This window comes from Pseudophryne corroboree, chromosome 6 (genome assembly GCF_028390025.1).
Source record: "Pseudophryne corroboree isolate aPseCor3 chromosome 6, aPseCor3.hap2, whole genome shotgun sequence".
NCBI classification, from domain to species: domain Eukaryota; kingdom Metazoa; phylum Chordata; class Amphibia; order Anura; family Myobatrachidae; genus Pseudophryne; species Pseudophryne corroboree.
The window spans coordinates 797,890,652-797,914,602 of record NC_086449.1 but is presented as its reverse complement, the minus strand read 5'-3'; the positions used below and the strand labels follow the sequence as shown (position 1 = coordinate 797,914,602).

Here is a 23,951-nt window from a genome sequence, read left to right as displayed (position 1 = left end):
GACAGCGCACGTACTCTTGATGCCAGAGTGCAAATATCTCTCTGTGCATCTCGCATATATAGAAATCAGGGACGGATCTAGACATTTCTTTTAGGGGGGGCGGTTTAAGAATCTATGCGGACTCCTCCCCTCTCTACTCATTACTCCTCCCACTTCTAGTCCAGCCCCTCCCAAACACAAAATATTAAACTTTCAAAGCAATGGGGAATTTAGCTGTTTTTGTGTGTGAGATAAGAGTAGTATTTTATTTTTTATTAAATTGTATTGTGATGCTAACTAATAAATGAGCAGCAGTGGGGGTCAGGGTGAAAGTCTGTGGCTGCACCTAAGAAAGGTGTACAGAACTGCCCATAGTCTGTCTGAGAGGAGACATGTCTCATGTTACAAGCAGGCTGCACAGACCTCTCTCTTCACCCAGTGCTGCTGCTATCACACAGAATGCATGTCTCTCTTCACTGATTGCTGAAGTCTGACCTGTAAGCAGACATCAGCTAAGTTGCCCAGTGCACACATACGGGACACTGACCTCCGTTACAAGCTGCAGACAAGGAGATTGGAATTTCTGGGGGGAGAAGGAAGGTGAGGAGGGGGGCTCCTCTTGCAGCTCAGTCAGGAGACATGATGCAGGGCAGACACTGGTGAGACGCGAGAGACTCCCAATCCCAGTAATGCTTTGCAACAGGCTGACCAGGCTCACACACAGGGAGACCAGGGGAGAGAGGAGGAGCAGGGGAGGAAGGCCAGCTCTGATTGGCTTGGACTCGGGAGAGCTCTCTCCTCCCTCTGCACAAGTGCTCAGCTCAATCCCGTCTATCTGTCTCACCCAGCTGTGACTCGCTCTGCTGTGGGAGGGGCTAATGCAGATCTCCGGTACACTGTGTGCACAGCAGCACATGGAATGGAGCTGTATGTTAGGGGGGGCGGTCGCCCCGTTCGCCCCCCCCTAAATCCGGCCCTGATAGAAATGCATCCTTTAAATGCTCTATAGTCAATAATATACTGTCCCTGTCCAGGGTATCAATATTTTCAGTCAGGGAATCCGACCAAGCCACCCCAGCACTGCACATCCAGGCTGAGGCGATTGCTGGTCGCAGTATAATACCAGTATGTGTGTATATACTTTTTAGGATATTTTCCAGCTTCCTATCAGCTGGTTCCTTGAGGGCGGCCGTATCAGGAGACGGTAACGCCACTTGTTTTGATAAGCGTGTGAGCGCCTTATCTACCCTAGGGGGTGTTTCCCAACGCGCCCTAACCTCTGGCGGGAAAGGGTATAATGCCAATAATTTTTTAGAAATTAGCAGTTTTTTATCGGGGGAAACCCACGCTTCATCACACACCTCATTTAATTCATCTGATTCAGGAAAAACTACGGGTAGTTTTTTCACACCCCACATAATACCCTTTTTTGTGGTACTTGTAGTATCAGAAATGTTCAAAACCTCCTTCATTGCCGTGATCATGTAACGTGTGGCCCTACTGGAAAATACGTTTGTTTCCTCACCGTCGACACTGGAGTCAGTGTCCGTGTCTGGGTCTGTGTCGACCATCTGAGGTAACGGGCGCTTTAGAGCCCCTGACGGTGTTTGAGACGCCTGTACAGGTAACAACTGATTTGCCGGCTGTCTCATGTCGTCAACAGTCTTTTGTAAAGTGCTGACACTATCACGTAATTCCTTCCATAAGACCATCCAGTCAGGTGTCGACTCCCTAGGGGGTGACATCACTATTACAGGCAATTGCTCCGCCTCCATACCATTTTCCTCCTCATACATGTCGACACAACGTACCGTCACACAGCACACACACAGGGAATGCTCTGATAGAGGACAGGACCCCACTAGCCCTTTGGGGAGACAGAGGGAGAGTTTGCCAGCACACACCAGAGCGCTATATATATATACAGGGATAACCTTATATAAGTGTTTTTCCCTTATATAGCTGCTGTATAGATTTATCTGCCAAATTAGTGCCCCCCTCTCTTGTTTTACCCTGTTTCTGTAGTGCAGGACTGCAGGGGAGAGTCAGGGAGCTTCCCTCCAACGGAGCTGTGAGGAAAAATGGCGCCAGTGTGCTGAGGAGATAGGCTCCGCCCCCTTCTCGGCGGCCTTTCTCCCGCTTTTTTAAGGAAAAATTGGCAGGGGTTAAATGCATCCATATAGCCCAGGAGCTATATGTGATGTATTTTTTGCCATATAAGGTGTTTTTATTGCGTCTCAGGGCGCCCCCCCCAGCGCCCTGCACCCTCAGTGACCGGAGTGTGAAGTGTGCTGAGAGCAATGGCGCACAGCTGCGGTGCTGTGCGCTACCTTATTGAAGACAGGACGTCTTCTGCCACCGATTTTCCGGACCTCTTCAGTCTTCTGGCTCTGTAAGGGGGCCGGCGGCGCGGCTCTGGGACCCATCCATGGCTGGGCCTGTGATCGTCCCTCTGGAGCTAATGTCCAGTAGCCTAAGAAGCCCAATCCACTCTGCACGCAGGTGAGTTCGCTTCTTCTCCCCTTAGTCCCTCGGTGCAGTGAACCTGTTGCAAGCAGGATTCACTGAAAATAAAAAACCTATACTTAAACTTTTTTACTAAGCAGCTCAGGAGAGCCACCTAGTGAGCACCCTTCTCGTTCGGGCACAAAAATCTAACTGAGGCTTGGAGGAGGGTCATAGGGGGAGGAGCCAGTGCACACCAGGTAGTCCTAAAGCTTTTACTTTTGTGCCCAGTCTCCTGCGGAGCCGCTATTCCCCATGGTCCTTTCGGAGTCCCCAGCATCCACTAGGACGTCAGAGAAAAATGAATACTTACTATCCCCGCTCCTGATTCCCGACTGCTGCAGACCTCCGCCGGCGCCGTTCCTCTCTTCGGATCTAGCACAGCATAGACACTAGAGGTCAATTATGACCCCTAGCGTCTGTGCCAGTCCCACAATGCTGTGCAGTGCGCGTTGACGTCATTGCGCAACGCACAGCAAAGGTCCTCTCCACGAAGGGAAACTAGATGGGTAGCGTCTAGTTCCCTTAACAGTGTGGGACCAGCGGGGGACACTGCGGCAGCGGGGGGCATAGTAGCGGATCTTGCCATGGTGCAGCGCCCTCCGGATGGTGCCGGCGCCTCGGGCAAAAGTCCTGCTTGCCCGTGCCAAGATCCGCTACTGTTTACAGAGTCTGCCATTATTACCCTCTCCGGCAGTGAGTTCCAAATCTTTATTGCCCTTACCGTGAAGAACCCTTTCCTATGTTGTGTACGGAATTTCCTCTCCTCTAACCTAAGTGAGTGCCCACACTATAGTTCAGGCCTACTAGGCTGTCAGACAACTGCCCTGTACTGCTCCCGCCACTTACACAGTGTGTAAGAGGCGGGGGAATAGGATGTCACAGGCTGAGCTGTCATTCACAGCATAGCCCCTCATGACAGCTCAGCCCCTCCCCCGGCTCATTCTAACTCTAAGGACTGGGGCTTGTAGTTCCACAACAGTTGATGAGCCACATGCTGCATATACACCATAATAACCCCACTGTTCACTCCTATTAACCTGCCCTGCATTGCAATCAAGTTACAGAAAATATCGCACTGCGCATGCGCATGACCCTCTCCCGGGCTCATCGCTGGACGATACGTCATGTCTAGTCCCGGCACGCATGCGCCATAGCTCATCCAGAGCCATGAATGGGCAGGCAGGACACGCCCCCTAACCCCAACCCTCCTGCAGCCGTTACTGCCGGAGCATGCGCAGTGTTAGTTTCCTGCAGGAGCATGCGCAGTGGTTGCTACCTGTCGGCGCGCTTACAAAATGGCCGCCTGAAGCCGCTTCACGCCGTTTCTCTCGTTGCCGGGTGTGGAGTAGCCGGAGATCTAGAGACGGGCGGAGGGTGACAGTTTGTGACCGAGGCCGCACTCGTGTCTGTGGTGAGAGCGAGGTAATAGCTCGGTGAGGAAGTGGCGGGAGTCTGGGCCGCGGCATGGCGGGGAGAGCGGTGTCCGGTCACCGCCTGACGGGAGGGCCTCCACACTGGAGGTACAGGAGCCTCTTACTGGCAGCCCTTATCGCCTATACCGTGTGTTATACCCTCCCTGTATGTCTATACCGTGTATTGTACCCTGGTTATATCTCTATACAGCCAGTCAGCATAGTGTCCTTTATCTGTATATTGTGTATTATACCCTCCCTGTATGTCTATACCGTGTATTATATCCTGGTTATATCTCTATATACAGCTAGTCAGCATAGTGTCCTTTGTCTGTATACTGTGTATTATACCCTCCCTGTATGTCTATACCGTGTATTATACCCTGGTTATATTTCTATATACAGCCAGTCAGCATAGTGTCCTATGTCTGTATACCGTGTATTATACCCTCCCTATATGTCTATACCGTGTATTATACCCTGGTTATATCTCTGTATCCAGTCAGTCAGCGTAGTGTCCTATGTCTGTATACCGTGTATTATACCCTCCCTATATGTCTATACCGTGTATTGTACCCTGGTTATATCTCTATATACAGCTAGTCAGCATAGTGTCCTGTGTCTGTATACTGTGTATTATACCCTAGTTATATCTCTATATACAGTCAGTCAGTGTAGTGTCCTATGTCTGTATACTATGTATTATGTCTTGGTTATATCTCTGTATACAGCCAGTCTGGCAGTGTAGTGTCCTATGTCTGTATACCGTGTATTATACCCTCCCTGTATGTCTATACCGTGTATTGTACCCTGGTTATATCTATATACAGCCAGTCAGTGTAGTGTCCTATGTCTGTATACCGTGTATTATATCATGGTAGTGTCCTATGTCTGTACACTGTATTATACCATTACTATGTGTGGGAATCCGTTCTTTTGCCGGCAACTGTTAGTACCATTAAATTACCCCATAGTCGGAGTATATACATCTTTGCTGCATTCATGCCAAACACGCCAGGTTGTGAGAATCTTCTCGCGTATGGCATCTTTTTACAGAAAATGCATCTAATACCCCTTTTACACTCGCAGAAAAATCCCGGGATATTGCACGTGAACGCGCATCATCCCTGGATTCTTCTCAGTGTAAATGGGTTACGGGCACAATTTCCCGGGACGAGCATCCCGGGATTTCATACCAGGTCTAAAAGCAGGGTTGAACCCGGGACCGTCCCGGGAAGCTGCCAGTGTAAACGGGTATACCAGGTCAAGGCGACCTGGCACCTGTTCTCTTCATAGGAGGAGGCGGTGCTTGGAGAAGATTATCTCCAAGCACCGCCTCTGGGAGACTCAGCGGTGACGTCACTGACCCGGCAATATGCCGGGTCAGACCGCTAATGTGAAAGGGTCATTCCCGGGAATGTGTCCCGGCAAATATACCGGGACACATTCCCGGGAATGAACTTTCCTGCGAGTGTAAAAGGGGTATTACTTACAATACGACTAGGACACACGAGGAAACTGTGCTGATTAGTCTCATCTGTGACACTTGTATAGCTGTGTTCAACTGAGTCTGAATCTGTACATGAAATGCTACAATGTGGCAACCACAGCTTTTTTCCAATACAAGTTCTGTTCTGCTCCGTTTACAGACTCACAATATACAAGTGTCCTATATTAAATGAATCAGCACAGTGTCCATGTGCATCCTAGTCGCATTGTTGCAAATAAGATGAATTTTTGGCAAAAAGGATTCCCGACGTTAGCAGAGTTGCACCGGACCTGGCAGCTCACTCATGCCAGGCATCTTGTGATACATGGCGTGTTAAGGTGGGTACATACTTGCCAGTAAAGTAAACGATGACACTCATTTTGCCCTTCCTGAGTGATGTCGCTTACCATATCGACTAGTGTGTATGTACGCTGTCCAACTGTGAGCGATGCGCGACCCTGAAGGTCGTTAATGATCCTCACTATCTGCCATGCATGCAGCTCAATTTGGACTGTCCAAAAACTGCATGCACGGCCTCAGCTTGATGTCGCTGAGCGATATCGTTTGTGTATCCACTAGGAGCCAAGGGTACATTAAGAATTTGATAGTGTGGGCTGGCTCCTCCCTCTATGCCCCTCCTACCAGACTCTGTTTAGAAAATGTGCCGGGAGGAGCCGGTCACGCTTATGGAAGCTCCATTTATTTTGTGTTTGTTATTTTCAGGCAGGGCTGGCTGGCACCAGCCACACCCAACCTCTTGAATGGTTAATGGTCCTGTTCCCCGCTAACAGGACACTGAGCTCCTGAGGGAACTATTCGCAAGCCCCATCACGATACGTTCCCGTAGCACGCCGCCACTGCTAACAGCCAGAAGAATGAATATTGGGGAGTACTGAGCTGGGGGCCCGGTTAGTGGGGCGCCGGCCATTATGGTGGCATGAGGGTATGGAGATGCACGGCTTCTAACCGTGACGGAATGCGTCTCCAGACACGATACACAACTGCGTCACAGTACCCACACTGGCAAAAACAGTCTCAAAACGGTTTTCTCTCCATTTTAAGCACCAGATTACCTCAGCCAGTATAAAAAAATAAAAAATAAAAAGCGGAAAGACTGCACGCCATTGAAGCTCACCAGCGCCATAAGGCAAAGAGTGTTTCTTGTACAGCGGAGTGTTCCTCTTCACCAGGGGGCTCACTTCTGGGTACTCAGGGCAGTGCACCTTCCCAGAATAGCAGGGATGAACCGGAATGGGCTTAATTCCATTAAGGGAACGATCTCAAATATCTCTACAAAGCTATCCCGCAATGAGAACGAGATGCAATACTTAAGACAGATTGTGGATAAGTTTATGAATAGAGACTGTCCCCAAACCAGCGTCTCAATCCCCTCCCATTTGTCCGCAAAAACGATCTCTGGCCCATATCCTGCAGTCTGACTCTGGCGTTTCAGATATGGAGGAGGGTGCGGTGGATTTGGAGGGGGAATGCTACTGTCACAGGGAATAGAGGTTATCAGACATGTTCTGCAAATTCCTGATAAGGTGTAAGGAATGTAAAAAAGTAGTCGGTCACTTTTCTTGCGTCAAAGGAATTGAATACCCTGTTTGAAGAACTGTGGGTTAATCCTGATAAAAAAATTTCCAATCCCGAAAAGGTTGCTCTCATCTTTTCCCTTTCCTCTGGGGGATAGGAAAAATTGGGAAAATCCACCGATAGTGGACGCATCAGTCTCTAGTCTGTCATGTAAAATTGTATTGCCTGTCCCTGGTGCAGCCTCCCTAAAAGATACGGCTGATCGTAAAATTGAGCCTACACTCAAATCACTGTACACAGCTGCTGGGGTGGCCGAAAGACCCACTATTGCATGTGCGTGGATCACGAAAGCCATTGCTAAATGGTCAGGTAACCTAATTTAGGAGCAGCAATGTCAGAGGTGTCAAGAATTCTCCTCTGGGCAGAAAAACCGTTGTGGAGTTGTCAGTAGTCTTCATTCCGGGAGTATATGACTGGTAGGTAGACTTTCTCAGCAGACCCGACCTGCACCCAGGGGAGTGGGGCCTTCACCCGGGAGTGTTCAGGTGCTTAACAAGTCGGTGGGGATATCCACATGGCCTCTTGTCTCAACAAGACGCTCAAGCAGTATTGTTCCAGTTCGAGAGACCCACAGGCAGTGGTGGTAGGCGCTCTGACAACTCCATGGATTTATCAGATAGTGTATGTGTTTCCTACAGTACCTCTGATCCCAAAAATTCTCAAAAGAATAAAAAGGGAAAAGGTTCAAGCAATACTCATTGCTCTGGAGTGGCCAAAAAGGGCCTGGTACGCAGACCTTCTGGAGATGCTTTTCGAAGATCTGTGGCTTCTACCTCTTTGCGAGGATCTTCTCCAACAGGGCCCCGTTCGTCTATCAGGACTTACCACGGCTACGTTTGACTGCATGGGAGTTGAACGGCTGATTCTAGCAAGAAGAGGGATCCCTAAGAACGTTATTGCGACTGTGATCCAAGCCAGGAAGGGGGTAACGTCTAAACATTACCACTGTATTTAGAAGAATTGAGTCTCTTGGTCGAGAGCAGAAGTTATTCTGCGGTGGAATTTCACCTGGGACGTTTCCTGCTTTTTCTGCAGGCAGGTGTGGATGTGGGCCTACTTCTGGGCTCCATAAAAGTCCATATTTCGGCCTTGTCCATTTTCTTTCAGAAACAATTGGCTTCTCTCTCTCTCTGAGGTCCAGATGTTTTGAAAGGAGTTCTGTGCATCCAACCTCCCTTTGTGCCTCCCACGGCACCATGGGATCTCAATTTGGTGCTGCAGTTCCTCCAATCGGACTGGTTTCCACCATTACAGGAGGTGGACGTAAAATGTTACCTCTGTGACCGTCACACTGTTGGCCTTGGCTTCAGCACGACGTATGTCGGAATTGGGTGCTTTGTTTCACAAGAGCCCTATTTAATCTTCCATGAGGACAAAGCTGAGCACAGAACTCGCCAGCAATTTCTTCGGAAATTGGTGTCTGCGTTTCACATCAACCAACCTATTGTGGTTCCGGTTATCACAGACACCTCTATTTCAAAGTCCTTGGATGTTGTAAGGGCGTTGAAGGTATACATAAAGAGGACAGCACGTCACAGGAAATCCGACTTGCTGTTCATTCTATATAATACCTATAAAATTGGATGTCCTGCTTCAAAGCAGACAGTTGCACGCTGGATCAGGTTCACTATCCAGCAGGCTTATTCCACGGCAAGTTTGCCGTATTCCAAAATCTGTACAGGCCCACTCTACTAGGTCGGTGGGTCCTTCCTGAACGGCTGTCTGGGGTGTCTCTGCTTTACAGCTCTGCCGACCGGCTACTTGGTCTGGTTAGAACATGTTTGCTAAGTTCTACAAGTTTGATACTTTGACCAAACTGAAGGTCCTCAGAGGCCAATCAGTTCTGCATGAACCTCAGCACTCTCCCACCCGGTTTGGGAGCTTTGGTACATCCCCATGATACTAAATGGACCTCAGTATCCTCTAGGACGCAAGAAAAAATAGGATTTTAATTAACTACCAGTAAATCCTTTTCTCGTAGAGGATACTGGGCGCCCGCCCAGTGCTTCGTTCTTCCTGCACTGTTACTTGGTTAAGTAATCTTGGTTCGGCTGTTGCTGTTCCTGTTTAAAGTTGGGTTAGCTTAGCTTTCCTCTAGTTTGTGTGTGCTGTTTCGGAATCTCACCACTATCTTTATTCATCCTTCTCTCAAAGTATTGTCGTGCAGTTTCCTAGACTGAGTCGGGTAGGAAGGGCATAGAGGGAGGAGCCAGCCCACACTATCAAATTCCTAATTTACTGGTAGGTAATTTAAAATCCTATTTTTTTTAAACTTAACGTTTCTTCAGGCAGCTGTAAACAATGAAATCTTTCAGATGTCTTGCTTTCTGGCATGCTTCATTTTGGTATATATGTATACGAGAAGAGCTGAATGTTGGTACTATAATCATCCAAGCCTTTATTAAACTTGCATGTGGCTTTTCTGATTCAGTGCAGGCAAAATGGCTAAACGTGTTGCAGACAAGGAGCTGACAGACCGAAACTGGGATCAAGAAGAAGAGGCGGAAGATGTAAGTGTGGAGTTTAAACTTTATTCATATAGCGCAAGCATATTCCATTGCCCTGTACAATTGGGAGCTAAACAGTAATAAATCAGAGCTAGGAGTGCCTTGCTCACAAGCTTACTCTCTAGTGAAATATGGATTTGTTACAAAAGTATAAGTGGTCCATACTGCACGTTGGTCAGGCCAGATTACAAAGGTAGGCATCACTGGTAAACTGCTTCTGGTTAAAGCCAAGAATGAAGTTTTCATTAGTGCCATTGTGTTGTCTGTTGAAAATCGAGCGACCAGATACTGGGATATGATGGGCTCTGTTTAATTCTAAGAGTTTGATAGTGCTGGGAATTAGCTCCCAGGGCTATTTAGTACAGCGCAGTGGTAAGTCTGAGAATGCCCGTTCTCCCGGACTAAACAAGGTGTTTTGTTGAGAGAACCAGCATTCTCTGGCCTCAAGTGCCCGTCGCGATGCTGTTTCTGCCGTGCTAACGGCAGAAATTAGCATCGCCCTGGCGCTTTTGTCTGATTTCTGCTCCCTCCCCTTTCGAGGGTGTGAAGAAATCTCATTGTCAGGTGTCACAGCGCACTGTATTGAATAGCACCAGGAGCTAATTCCCAGCGCTATTCAACTGAATCAAGCCCAATGTGATAAATACGGAGATTGACACAGATAAGGAAGTGCTTATCCTTTTTGAAATGTTCTAAGTTTAACAATGAAAACATGCGAGTACTCGTTACAATAATAGCAAGAACAAATTAGAAAACTCTGCTCTTATCGCAGGTGTCTCTAGATCTGTCCTAGATGATCGTCATTTAAATCATGTAGTCCAGTCGATCTCCAGGGACTTGTCTAATAACTTTGTCACAAGTTAAAAGCTGGAGGAGGTTTGTAGAAGGCTAGGTCCGCTGCAGCCAGAACTAGCTTGGATCAGTTCTGATATGTGTAAGTCTCTAGGCATTATAGTATTCCTGCAAAATGGCTCGGTGTCTGTGAAGCTGGGTGCAGTAGTCGTTTGCATAAGATAATTTATCGTAGACCTGACAGGTTTCCCAACAATTGAATACCACCCTAAGTCATTGTATCTATGGATTTCTAGGGTTTGTTTTTTCTCGGTTTACATTTGTTTAGCAGTTTGCCAACAAAGATGTATGTTTCTGGTACAAAGGGTTCTACCTGTTACAACTGTGTTCATTTCTCAGGCTGGAACTTTCAGCTTGGCGAGTCAGGACGTTTTGAAGAGCAGAGAGATTAAGAAAGCAAAAAGGAGGAACCTTGGAAGTGAGGTAACACTATCTGGGTTGTTGGGTTAGCAGCCTGTGGGGCCGATTCAATTGTGGCACGTACCACCAGCTTGTCTAAAGGAATGGGTGTCTATCCAATAAACGTCCGTTAGCTGCGGCAGTAATATATTTTTCTCACGGCCTCAGGAGGTGTGATAAACTATAAAGTCCATAGTTTGGGTGCCCAAAGCACCCAAATAGGACTTGGAAAGTCCTTTTAAGCACTTTAGACAGGCGTAGCCACTTTCCACAGCTAAACATGGAGCTTGTTAGGTGCCTTAACTGGCAATGGGCGTCTGATTGGAGCAACAATTGAACAGCTCTGATAGACACCCATTGCTATAGACGCTCAGCAGGGGGCACAGGATAAATTTAATAGGCCCCTGTGTGTCAGATAATTGCTCACATTGCATTTAAAAGACGACTAATTTTCACCTTGAAACTGCATGTTATAGTATGGAATATCGAGGCAGATGTATTAAACCTGGAGAAGGCATAAAGAAGTGATAAGTGCAAGGTGGTAACGCACCAGCCAGTCAGCTCCAATATGTAAATTGACAGTTATGAGCTGATTGGCTGGTGCATTATCATCTTGCACTTATCACCTCTTTATGGCTTCTCCAGGCTTAATACATCTGCCCCATTATGAGCTTTGCAACCTGGAAAATGTTGGTGTACACTTCTAATGCATAACCATTGTGTATTGCTTTAGTCTGAAACTGGTGGAGCCTTCAAAGGATTTAAAGGTTTGTTTGGATTACCAAGCGGAGCCGCTGCTGAATCTGGAGTGAAACCGGCACACGGTTTTACCAACGGAAATGGCAGCACTTCCCTGTTCAGCAGCTCAAAGCCGGCAGTGGAAATAAAACCTTCCTTTGGTGAGTCTGCTGAAGCCTTGCTTTAGAATTGTCGATTAGGAAATATCAGAAATAGCTTTGAAGTAATGGATTCAAAATAAATTTGCAAGCAGATCTAGATTGGGAGTCCTCTCAGGTGGCATATTGGAGACCTGGGGCATCCATATGGCATTTAAACCTTTGATTTTGTTCTTCAAAAGTCCAATGGACAGTGCTTATGAGGTAGTGTAATCATCAAGTATACACCCGCAGTCCCTGGATGATGAGGGAGAGATCTAGTCTTTCTACATTGGCCAGAAGAGGTTGTGGGGTTTGGGTTTTTTTACTACATGGTGGTGCAGAATGGTTTTAGGAGGCTTTGTTAGGTGATGGACTGTAAGAGTATGCAACACATGTTGGTTGATGGACCTGTGCTAACAAAGTTGGGTTTCTTTGATCTTCATCATGGCTTTCGGGAAGAAATTGTGCATTTTAGTACAGGTAGCTAGCGAAGTAGAACATATGAAGGCTAGTCATGTAAGCCCTAGTATCCGGTTACATATGGAAAAATGTTGTCCCCCTACGCCTACCTTTTATAATATTCATAGTGTTGTAAAGGTGTGTTGGGATACAGCCGGTCACCTTACAGACACTGGGATCCCGGTGTTTAGCTTGCCTACGGGGGGACGAGCGCAACGAAGGTTCTATTCCCACTCTATGGGTGTCGTGGACTCCCACAAGTGGGCAATAGTACCTGTCAGTCGACATGCCAACTGTCGGGCTTTCCACCGGGCAGTATTCCGGCGTCCGTATAGTGACCCTAAAGATTTATATATGAGGGACTAAAGGCAAAGGCTTTCTTTATCTTTCATTATGACTAAATTAGACTTTATTCAACAGGTTCTCTCTTTACAAATGGTCCATCTTCAGTCACTGACGGAACGTCTAGCGCTGCAAGCTTCAATGGAGAAAGACCGTCATCTACCTCTAGTTTTAGTTCAAAAAATGACTACAACAAACAGTTAACAGCCCTGAACTGCTCCGTGCGTGACTGGATTGTGAAACATGTGAATACCAATCCCCTGTGTGACCTTTCACCAATCTTCAGAGACTATGAAAAACATTTAGTCAGCATCGAGCAGAAGTATGGAGGGAGCACCGACAGCGGATCTGAGAGCGACAACTCCAAGACGACCCCGACCATTCCCACGTTTGGTTCTCCGAAATTGGAGGCCAAGCCGGCTTTCCATTTTACTATCAAAGAGAGTAAATCTGAACAGACAGGACAGCCTACCCCGGAGAAGACTGCTCCTCCAGCGTCCATCTTTTCATTCAGCTCAAAGTCAGACACGTTTGGCTCTGGGAAAGCAGCGGGATTCTCTTTCACAGCAGGGGCTGTCAGTCTCTTTGGTAAAGATTCCAATAAGGGCAGTACTGGGGCACCTTCACCCTCGCTCCAAGCAGACTCCAGCAGCAAGAACGAGGATTCAGGTGACCAGGATTTATTATACTTCTGTCTTTCAGTATGTAAGAGCAGTAGAGGAGAGGTCAACATTTGGACATCCTCTGACATGGGTACCCACTTGAATTAGTTAGATGCAGCTCCCTGCAGTTGCCATGAATTTAATTCTTGATAGATATATAGAAACAGGTTGAGTATCCCTTATCCAAAATTTAAAATCCCACATTTTTGGGCAATCTACGGAGATAATGACATGTATATTATATAATGTGTATATATAGATATATAATATACAAACAAAGTTCAGCACTCACCAAAGCAAGCTCACTTATTTTCACAACATGAATAAATAAATAAATGATGGGGGTTTAGTTAGTGAATTGGCCAATGCACGTAAGCCTGCAAACCGCTCGCTAAGGTACCCCATCTTCATGCAGATCCTACACTATCACAGAGTCATAAACATTAAAACCTGGCAACTGTATCACATAATATAACTGCAAATATGCCCACTTGGTTTAATGTGTATCTGCCATATACTCCATGGCTTTTAAAGGTACACTAGTCACCTGACACTGGCTGATAAATTACTAAAGAACAGCTGACCCAGGTTTAAGATAATTGGGCTTGCATAGGGGTGCATGAACAAAGCTTGTGGCCACAGTTAATGAGTTAACCAAAAGATTAACCCTAATATATATAGATATATATAGATAGAGGGAGAGATATGCTAGAGGGATAGATATGCGTCTATATATAATATGTCTATCTATGTGTCATTATCTCAGTAGGGGAACCAAAGATGTGATTTTGGATAAGGGATACTCAACCTGGATGTAGATATATTATAGCATAGCTCTGGGTATCCTCAACCTGCTCTGGTGCCCTCCCCAGGGGATGCCACCTTGTATGTATGCAGAAATAACAAGTTGGCACTCGGAGGCCTGAAATCACAATGACCAGTTTTATTAGTGTAGTCAGCGTTTTCGGGGACCATCTCCCCGTCTTCAGGACAAAGTGCAAATATATAAGCTTGCCCACACACACACCCCATTGATTTTTCCCCCCACCAGTGTTCACTGCGGCCATGCTGCCCATCTCTCCGTTCAGGCACTTCAGTATACAGCACGTGATGCGGAAGTGATGTTGGGGCAGATGTATTAACCTGCGCTAGCCATTTAGCTCCAGTATGTAAATTAAGTTAGGAGCTGATTGGCTGTTGCGTTTATCACCTTGCACTTGTCACTGGTTTATCACTTCCGTGTGCTTTCTCTAGGTTAATACATCTGCCCCATTGTTTGTAGCGTTACCATGGTCACGCAACAACATACAGCATAACCGACAAGCCGAACATATTACAACAGTGACTGTGTAATGTTACATAATGTAAAACCTTTCTATCGGTGAGCCATGAGAGTACCGCACGCTCCCTGGGAAACGGTGTAATGGGACACACTGAACAGCTATACAATATGTGTATCACTTAAACTCACAACATACAAAAAAGTTAGTGCCAACAAAATCAAAACAGTTATACAAAAAGTATGTTCAGCGTCTTACATCACTGGGGAAAATGCATAAAAAAGTCTGTATAGCAAATATTTATGTAGTATTTGTGAAAAAAATATTTAAAGACTTTATAAGAAATCCGGTAGAGTCACAAAAACGTGTATATAGTCTACTTTAACAGGTGCTACAATAGTCACAACCATTCTAACCAGGTTGGCACAATCAAGGCAGTCAGCCAATCAGATCGGTCAGTCATATAGTGGGAGGATATGCGTCCCCAGAAGCATAGAGTACTTTAGGATATGAGTGATGTATTAGTGAGGACAGGGCTGCATGTGGCAGTGACTGGATGGGGAATGGAGGCAGCAGGGTCTCCCAGCATCAGTGTTATAGGAACACTCACACCTATAGTTGTGTATGTCCTTATCCCATGCAGACACTGACCTGGTATTGCTGCTCCCTATATACATTTTCTTCTGGAACCGATGCTTTCTGTTCTGTACATGACTTGCTGTTTTATACTTTCGCAGCTGTAACAGGAGGCGGGGAGGATGAGGAGGAAGAGCTGCCCAAAGTAATCACTCAAACTGTAACAGAAGAGGATGCTTTCTATTCCAAAAAGTTAGTTTTGAAGTGTTCTTTCCATAGCATTAAATGGAAGATGGATAAGCTAGTCAGGAAAACCTGGGCAACACTTCCTAATGCCATTGGTAAATTGTATTCTGTGTGGCCATGTGTCTGTATATACCACATTACTGTGTCCCTGAAGTTTGGAATGCTTGCTGTATTGTGATAATACTGCAGATACATTACTCTATATGCTTTCTATGTATGCATTAGTTGGCCTGTACTCCCTCTGCCCATGGCTTAAAACACTGATATCCACAAAGCTGTAATCAGTCCCTGCTGGTTGCCTTTGTTACAGGAGCAGATAGTAAAGTGTTGCTAATAACACTACAACGATCTAATACTGTTTACTTAGTAACCAACCATAATCTTATGTTAGCAGATTAAAAAAAAAGTATAGAAACGAATCTTCTAAGTGAGCGAGTCCTACTAGGTGTCTCGCTGTCTGAGGCATCTCTGTACCTGATGGGCTTAAATAGAATCCTATTGGCCTACGTTTTCCATGGGTAACTGGTGACTTTGTTCTTTTTACCTAAGGTGTAAGCTCTTCTACAAGAAAGACAATGAATTTAAAGAGAGAGGTGTAGGCACGCTACATTTGAAACCTGTAGGCGATCAGAAGACTCAGCTTTTGATTCGTGCAGATACAAATCTCGGTAAGTAACGGCTTTTCCCCTCCTGGGCATTAGATAACTGCTATGAATATTCCTTATTCCAGCGGTACCTTTACTCTGTTATCAAGGCTTCCTAACAGTCCTGGTTTTAAGTATATCCATGCTTAAGCACAGGTTTACGTAGTTCCTCAGCCAGTTTGATTATACCATATAGGTTTAGGCTGCTGGAAGGGAGGGTTCCCTCGGTCGGGATGCCACGATCAGTATTCTGACTGGCAGTATATCAGTCCCAACCTGGCAAGACTCCTTTCCGCACCATGCCAGTATTGGCCCAAGTCGTGTGGGGGATAGCTGTAGCTAGGCGAGGCAACAGGCGGTGGATACCTGTATAGAGGTGTTTCAGTATCTGAGTGTCGTCTTGTATGTTCTAGCTATACCAACATATGTTGGTGTACAAGATTACTCTAGATAGTTAATACATATCTACTGTACACAAATTCCCAATGCTTGATTATGAGCAGGACCTCCCTCCCAGGCCAGTAATCTTGCTGCCACATTGGCTGAGTAGTTTACCAATTTAACCCTTTCAGAATTGAGGATCCCAAAGATTCCAGACTTGCTAAATGTCTTCACACTTTGATCATGTTCTCAAACAAATGAACCCCATTATTTATACCCAATCTACTGCTCTGTAACTGAATCAACCTCATGTCACGCTTTGGTTATTCTACGTGTCGCGTATACAGCCTTTCTCTATCGTCCTAGTGGATGCTGGGGTTCCTGAAAGGACCATGGGGAATAGCGGCTCCGCAGGAGACAGGGCACAAAAAGTAAAGCTTTAGGATCAGGTGGTGTGCACTGGCTCCTCCCCCCATGACCCTCCTCCAAGCCTCAGTTAGATTTTTGTGCCCGGCCGAGAAGGGTGCAATCTAGGTGGCTCTCCTGAGCTGCTTAGAATAAAAGTTTAGTTAGGTTTTTTTATTTTCAGTGAGTCCTGCTGGCAACAGGCTCACTGCATCGTGGGACTAAGGGGAGAAGAAACGGACTCACCTGAGTGCAGAGTGGATCGGGTTTCTTAGGCTACTGGACACTAGCTCCAGAGGGACGATCACAGGTTCAGCCTGGATGGGTCACCGGAGCCGCGCCGCCGTCCCCCTTACAGAGCCAGAAGAGACGAAGAGGTCCGGTGAAATCGGCGGCAGAAGACATCCTGTCTTCAGACTAAGGTAGCGCACAGCACCGCAGCTGTGCGCCATTGCTCTCAGCACACTTCACACTCCGGTCACTGAGGGTGCAGGGCGCTGGGGGGGGAGCGCCCTGAGACGCAATATAACGGAATACCTTAGGTGGCAAAACAGAATACATCGCATATAGCTCCTGGGCTATATGGATGTATTTTAATCCCCTGCCATTTTACACAGAAAAGCGGGAGATAAGGACGTCGTGAAGGGGCGGAGCCTATCTCCTCCGCACACAAGCGCCATTTTCCCTCACAGCTCCGCTGGAAGGACGGCTCCCTGACTCTCCCCTGCAGTCCTGCTTCAGAATCAGGGTAAAAAAGAGAAGGGGGGGCATTTTTGGCAGCAAATAACGATAATAACAGCAGCTATAAGGGAATAACACTTATATAAGGTTATCCCTGTATATATATATATAGCGCTGGGTGTGTGCTGGCAGACTCTCCCTCTGTCTCTCCAAAGGGCTAAGTGGGGTCCTGTCCTCTATCAGAGCATTCCCGGTGTGTGTGCTGTGTGTCGGTACGCGTGTGTCGACATGTATGAGGAGGAAAATTATGTGGAGGCGGAGCAGTTGCCTGTGTTGGTGATGTCACCCCCTAGGGAGTCGACACCTGACTGGATGATTGTATTTAAACAATTAAGTGATAATGTCAGCAATTTGCAGAAAACTGTTGACGACATGAGACAGCCGGCAAATCAATTAGTGCCTGTCCAGGCGTCTCAGACACCGTCAGGGGCGCTAAAACGCCCGTTACCTCAGTGGGTCGACACAGACCCTGACACAGATACTGAGTCTAGTGTCGACGGTGACAAGACAAACGTAATGTCCAGTAGGGCCACACGTTACATGATCACGGCAATGAAAGAGGCATTGAACCTTTCTGACACTACAAGTACCACAAAGAAGGGTATTATGTGGGGAGAGAAAAAACTACCAATATTTTTTCCTGAGTCAGAGGAAATAAATGAGGTGTGTGAAAAAGTGTGGGTTTCCCCCGATAAAAAACAGCTAATTTCTAAAAAATTATTAGCATTATATCCTTTCCCGCCAGAGGTTAGGGCGCGTTGGGAAACACCCCCTAGGGTAGATAAGGCGCTCACACGTTTATCAAAACAAGTAGCGTTACCGTCTCCTGATACGGCTACCCTCAAAGAACCAGCTGATAGAAGGCTGGAAAATATCCTAAAAAGTATATACACACATACTGGTGTTATACTGCGACCAGCAATCGCCTCAGCCTGGATGTGCAGTGCTGGAGTCGCATGGTCGGATTCCCTGACCGAGAATATTGATACCCTGGATAGGGACAATATTTTGTTAACTATAGAACATTTAAAGGATGCACTACTATATATGCGTGATGCACAGAGGAATATTTGCACCCTGGCATCAAGAATAAGTGCTATGTCCATCTCTGCCAGAAGAGCGTTATGGACGCGACAGTGGTCAGGGGATGCGGATTCCAAACGGCACATGGAAGTATTGCCGTATAAAGGGGAGGAGTTATTTGGGGCTGGTCTATCGGACCTGGTGGCCACGGCAACGGCTGGAAAATCCACCTTTTTACCCCAGGTCACTCCACATCAGCAGAAAAAGACACCGTCTTTTCAAACTCAGTCCTTTCGTTCCCATAAGTACAAGCGAGCAAAAGGCCACTCTTTTCTGCCCCGGGGCAGAGGAAGAGGAAAAAGACTGCACCATGCAGCCGCTTCACAGGAGCAGAAGCCCTCCCCTGCTTCTGCCAAGTCTTCAGCATGACGCTGGGGCTTTACAAGCAGACTCAGATATGGTGGGGGCCCGTCTCAAGAATTTCAACGCGCAGTGGGCTCACTCGCAAGTGGATCCCTGGATTCTACAGGTAGTATCGCAGGGGTACAAACTGGAATTCGAGGCGTTTCCCCCTCGTCGTTTCCTGAAGTCTGCTTTACCAAAGTCTCCCTCCGACAGGGAGGCAGTTTTGGCAGCCATTCACAAGCTGTATTCCCAGCAGGTGATAATCAAGGTACCCCTCCTGCAACAAGGAAAGGGGTATTATTCCACGCTGTTTGTGGTACCGAAGCCGGACGGCTCGGTGAGACCAATTTTAAATCTGAAATCCTTGAACACTTACATAAAAAGGTTCAAATTCAAGATGGAGTCACTCAGAGCAGTGATAGCAAACCTGGAAGAAGGGGACTATATGGTGTCTCTGGACATCAAGGATGCTTATCTCCACGTCCCGATATACCCTTCTCACCAAGGGTACCTCAGTTTTGTAGTACAAAACTGTCATCAGTTTCAGACGCTGCCGTTTGGATTGTCCACGGCACCTCGGGTCTTTACCAAGGTAATGGCCGAAATGATGATTCTTCTAAGAAGAAAAGACATTTTAATTATCCCTTACTTGGACGATCTCCTGATAAGGCAAGATCCAGGGAACAGTTAGAAGTCGGAGTAGCACTATCTCAGGTAGTGTTACGTCAGCACGGGTGGATTCTAAATATTCCAAAATCGCAGCTGATTCCAACGACACGTCTACTGTTCCTAGGAATGATTCTGGACACAGTCCAGAAGAAGGTGTTTCTCCCGGAGGAGAAGGCCAGGGAGTTATCCGAGCTAGTCAGGAACCTCCTAAAACCAGGACAGGTCTCAGTGCATCAGTGCACGAGGGTCCTGGGGAAAATGGTGGCTTCTTACGAAGCGATTCCATTCGGAAGATTCCATGCAAGAACATTTCAGTGGGATCTACTGGACAAATGGTCCGGATCGCATCTGCAGATGCATCAGCGGATAACCCTGTCGCCAAGGACAAGGGTGTCTCTCCTGTGGTGGCTGCAGAGTGCTCATCTACTAGAGGGCCGCAGATTTGGCATTCAGGATTGGATCCTGGTAACCACGGATGCCAGCCTGAGAGGCTGGGGAGCAGTCACACAGGGAAGGAATTTCCAGGGCCTGTGGTCAAGCCTGGAAACGTCTCTTCATATAAACATTCTGGAACTAAGGGCCATTTACAATGCCCTAAGTCAAGCAAAACCTCTGCTTCAGGGTCAGGCGGTGTTGATCCAATCGGACAACATCACGTCAGTCGCCCACGTAAACAGACAGGGCGGCACGAGAAGCAGGAGGGCAATGGCAGAAGCTGCAAGGATTCTTCGCTGGGCGGAAAATCATGTGATAGCACTGTCAGCAGTATTCATTCCGGGAGTGGACAACTGGGAAGCAGACTTCCTCAGCAGACACGACCTTCACCCAGGAGAGTGGGGACTTCACCCAGAAGTCTTCCACCTGATTGTAAACCGTTGGGAAAAACCAAAGGTGGACATGATGGCGTCCCGCCTCAACAAAAAACTGGACAGATATTGCGCCAGGTCAAGGGACCCTCAGGCAATAGCAGTGGACGCTCTGGTAACGCCGTGGGTGTACCAGTCAGTGTATGTGTTCCCTCCTCTGCCTCTCATACCAAAAGTACTGAGAATCATAAGAAGGAGAGGAGTAAGAACTATACTCGTGGTTCCGGATTGACCAAGACGGACTTGGTACCCGGAACTTCAAGAGATGCTCACGGACGAACCGTGGCCTCTACCTCTAAGAAAGGACCTGCTACTGCAGGAGCCTTGTCTGTTCCAAGACTTACCGCGGCTGCGTTTGACGGCATGGCGGTTGAACGCCGGATCCTGAGGGAAAAAGGCATTCCAGAAGAAGTCATCCCTACTCTGGTCAAAGCCAGGAAGGATGTAACCGCAAAACATTATCACCGCATTTGGCGTAAATATGTTGCTGCGTGGTGTGAGGCCAAGAAGGCCCCTACAGAGGAATTTCAACTGGGTCGTTTCCTTCATTTCCTGCAAACAGGACTGTCTATGGGCCTAAAATTAGGGTCCATTAAGGTTCAAATTTTGGCCCTGTCGATTTTCTTCCAGAAAGAACTGGCTTCAGTACCTGAAGTTCAGACATTTGTGAAAGGGGTCCTGCACATACAGCCTCCTTTTGTGCCTCCAGTGGCACCTTGGGATCTCAATGTGGTGTTGAGTTTTCTAAAGTCACATTGGTTTGAACCACTTTCCACTGTGGACTTAAAATATCTCACATGGAAGGTGTCGATGCTGTTAGCCTTGGCTTCAGTCAGGCGTGTGTCAGAATTGGCGGCTTTATCATATAAAAGCCCTTACTTAATTTTTCATTCTGACAGGGCGGAATTGAGGACTCGTCCTCAATTTCTACCTAAGGTGGTTTCTGCATTTCACATGAACCAACCTATTGTGGTACCTGCGGCTACCAGGGACTTAGAGGACTCTTAAGTTGCTTGACGTTGTCAGGGCCTTGAAAATATATGTTTCCAGGACGGCTGGAGTCAGAAAATCTGACTCGCTGTTTATCCTGTATGCACCCAACAAGCTGGGTGCTCCTGCTTCTAAGCAGACGATTGCTCGTTGGATTTGTAGTACAATTCAGCTTGCACATTCTGTGGCAGGATTGCCACAGCCAAAATCAGTAAAAGCCCATTCCACAAGGAAAGTGGGCTCATCTTGGGCGGCTGCCCGAGGGGTCTCGGCTTTACAACTTTGCCGAGCAGCTACTTGGTCAGGGGCAAACACGTTTGCTAAATTCTACAAATTTGATACCCTGGCTGAGGAGGACCTGGAGTTCTCTCATTCGGTGCTGCAGTCATCCGCACTCTCCCGCCCGTTTGGGAGCTTTGGTATAATCCCCATGGTCCTTTCAGGAACCCCAGCATCCACTAGGACGATAGAGAAAATAAGAATTTACTTACCGATAATTCTATTTCTCGGAGTCCGTAGTGGATGCTGGGCGCCCATCCCAAGTGCGGATTATCTGCAATACTTGTACATAGTTACAAAAATCGGGTTATTATTGTTGTGAGCCATCTTTTCAGAGGCTCCGCTGTTATCATACTGTTAACTGGGTTCAGATCACAGGTTGTACAGTGTGATTGGTGTGGCTGGTATGAGTCTTACCCGGGATTCAAAATCCTTCCTTATTGTGTACGCTCGTCCGGGCACAGTATCCTAACTGAGGCTTGGAGGAGGGTCATGGGGGGAGGAGCCAGTGCACACCACCTGATCCTAAAGCTTTACTTTTTGTGCCCTGTCTCCTGCGGAGCCGCTATTCCCCATGGTCCTTTCAGGAACCCCAGCATCCACTACGGACTCCGAGAAATAGAATTATCGGTAAGTAAATTCTTATTTTTCATTGGCTGAGCCAGTATTCCTTCAAACGTGCCTCCATGTTGTATGATTGGTCATTAATGTTACGTCAGCCGCCATCACTGACAGGTACCATCACTTCTGTTATCCTGGCATTGCAAGTAATCTTTGGTCTAATGTGTGTTTATTGCAGGTAATATCTGGGTGAACATTGTGATTTCATCCCTCATGCCGTGTTCAAGAACAGGGAAAAACAATGTAATGATTGTTTGCGTTCCCAACCCTTCCATTGATGAGAAGGAACCACCAGTTACCATGCTGATCCGAGTGAAAACCTCGGAGGATGCGGATGAGCTGCACAACATCATCCTGGAGAAGAAGCGAGCCTTAGAGACCAACAAATCGGAGGGAGAGGCCAACAACTCGGGATTATAATTTTTTTATTTTATTTTTTGCCAAGTTGCTGCTTATGACTGAGCTTGGAGGGTTGCCATTCATTGAGTTCTCTATAGACCTGCACACCTTCTAAGTACAGAAAGATTGTTCTCATAAGTTTTGTTTTGTCAAGAAAGGATTTGAATGTTAATAAAAGCTTTACGGGAAGTGGTGTATGGATTGTGTGGAATGAATACATGGTGCGGATAAGTACGTCCCATCACAAAGCCTTAGCTGGCCGTCGCACAAGATGAGTTTACAGAGAGATGGACGTGGTCAGCAGAAACCATCTTGGCTAAACCTTTTTATTTTCACTTTAAAATCCACCTCTTGGATAACATCTATGAAAGTGGACTTGTCTCCAAAAAAACAACTCTGATGTCTTAAATTGAAACCTATCGTTTTGACTGCAGCTCGTTTTAATTCCCATCCCCCAAAGCCAGATGTAGAGCACCCAACTAATCTTTTTACATCCTATCCAATATTGCGGCCATCATTATTGGTGTGGGGGCAGGGACAGTATACCAATAAATGGCCATATAAGGAAGAATTTTAGTTGTTAATGCTGCAAATTATAAAAGGATTATGCCAATGTATTTTTTATTTTTTTGTTAAGAGAAAGTTTGTTGCTGATGTGTGTTGGGATTAAAGCTGGGGTGGACTAAAAGTCCCAGCATGGGACTGTGTGACATGCATGAGCCTGCCTGAAGTCATGTGATGTCTACCTCAGAATGGAGCAGTGATATGCCGGTCGTTATGGGAATCCAGTTTATATGTGGGAGCTGAGTTGTGTGTAACCCCCCAGTCAGGCCATTACTATAGAAGAGAGATGTAAAAGATTGCATAGTGTGCACTGCAGCAGGTCAATAACCATTCTGAATACAAGGCTGAGGATTAGATTGCACAACACGAGGGGGAGGGAGGGGTGGACCTGTTCCTGACTCACATACTATATAATTCCGACACTCCAGCAACTTCAAGGTTGGCTGTTTCTGCAATAATTCATTAAAGCATCACCTGCGTGTTTCTGTGTAATAGGGAGAGGAGTGTCAATATTTATTTTCAAGAGCACCTCTTTATTTTTAAACATTGAGTAAGTGATGGCTCTCTCAAGCTGCTGCAGGTCTTAGGATGCCTGTTGCCTTGTAATTCCGCAGCAGCTGGAAAGCTGTGGTATTCCTGCTGCAAATGCCAATCCCTTAGCCCAGTGATCTATCCTACTGGTTTGTTTTTCCTATTTTTGTCTTTAAATCATCTTTCCTGCACTGTAGAACCTTTTACTATTAACTTGCTTAAAGCCTGTTGTAAACTGATGTAATCAC

General features: G+C 46.7%; 1 protein-coding gene across 2 annotated transcripts; it reads left to right on the top strand.

Moving 5' to 3' along the window:
* The first annotated feature begins 3,740 nt into the window (after positions 1-3,740).
* Positions 3,741-23,225, top strand: NUP50 (nucleoporin 50). Of its 2 annotated transcripts, none has more exons than XM_063928900.1 (8): positions 3,741-3,909; positions 9,416-9,494; positions 10,683-10,766; positions 11,476-11,641; positions 12,500-13,090; positions 15,101-15,191; positions 15,735-15,853; positions 22,388-23,225. In XM_063928900.1, the coding sequence occupies exons 2-8, from the start codon at positions 9,426-9,428 to the stop codon at positions 22,627-22,629; spliced, it is 1,362 nt and encodes a 453-aa protein (XP_063784970.1). In that variant the 5' UTR covers positions 3,741-3,909; positions 9,416-9,425; the 3' UTR covers positions 22,630-23,225. The 2 variants fall into 2 exon arrangements, with proteins under 2 accessions (XP_063784970.1, XP_063784969.1); XM_063928899.1 differs by having other exon boundaries at positions 3,742-4,007.
* Positions 23,226-23,951: the final 726 nt, after the last annotated feature.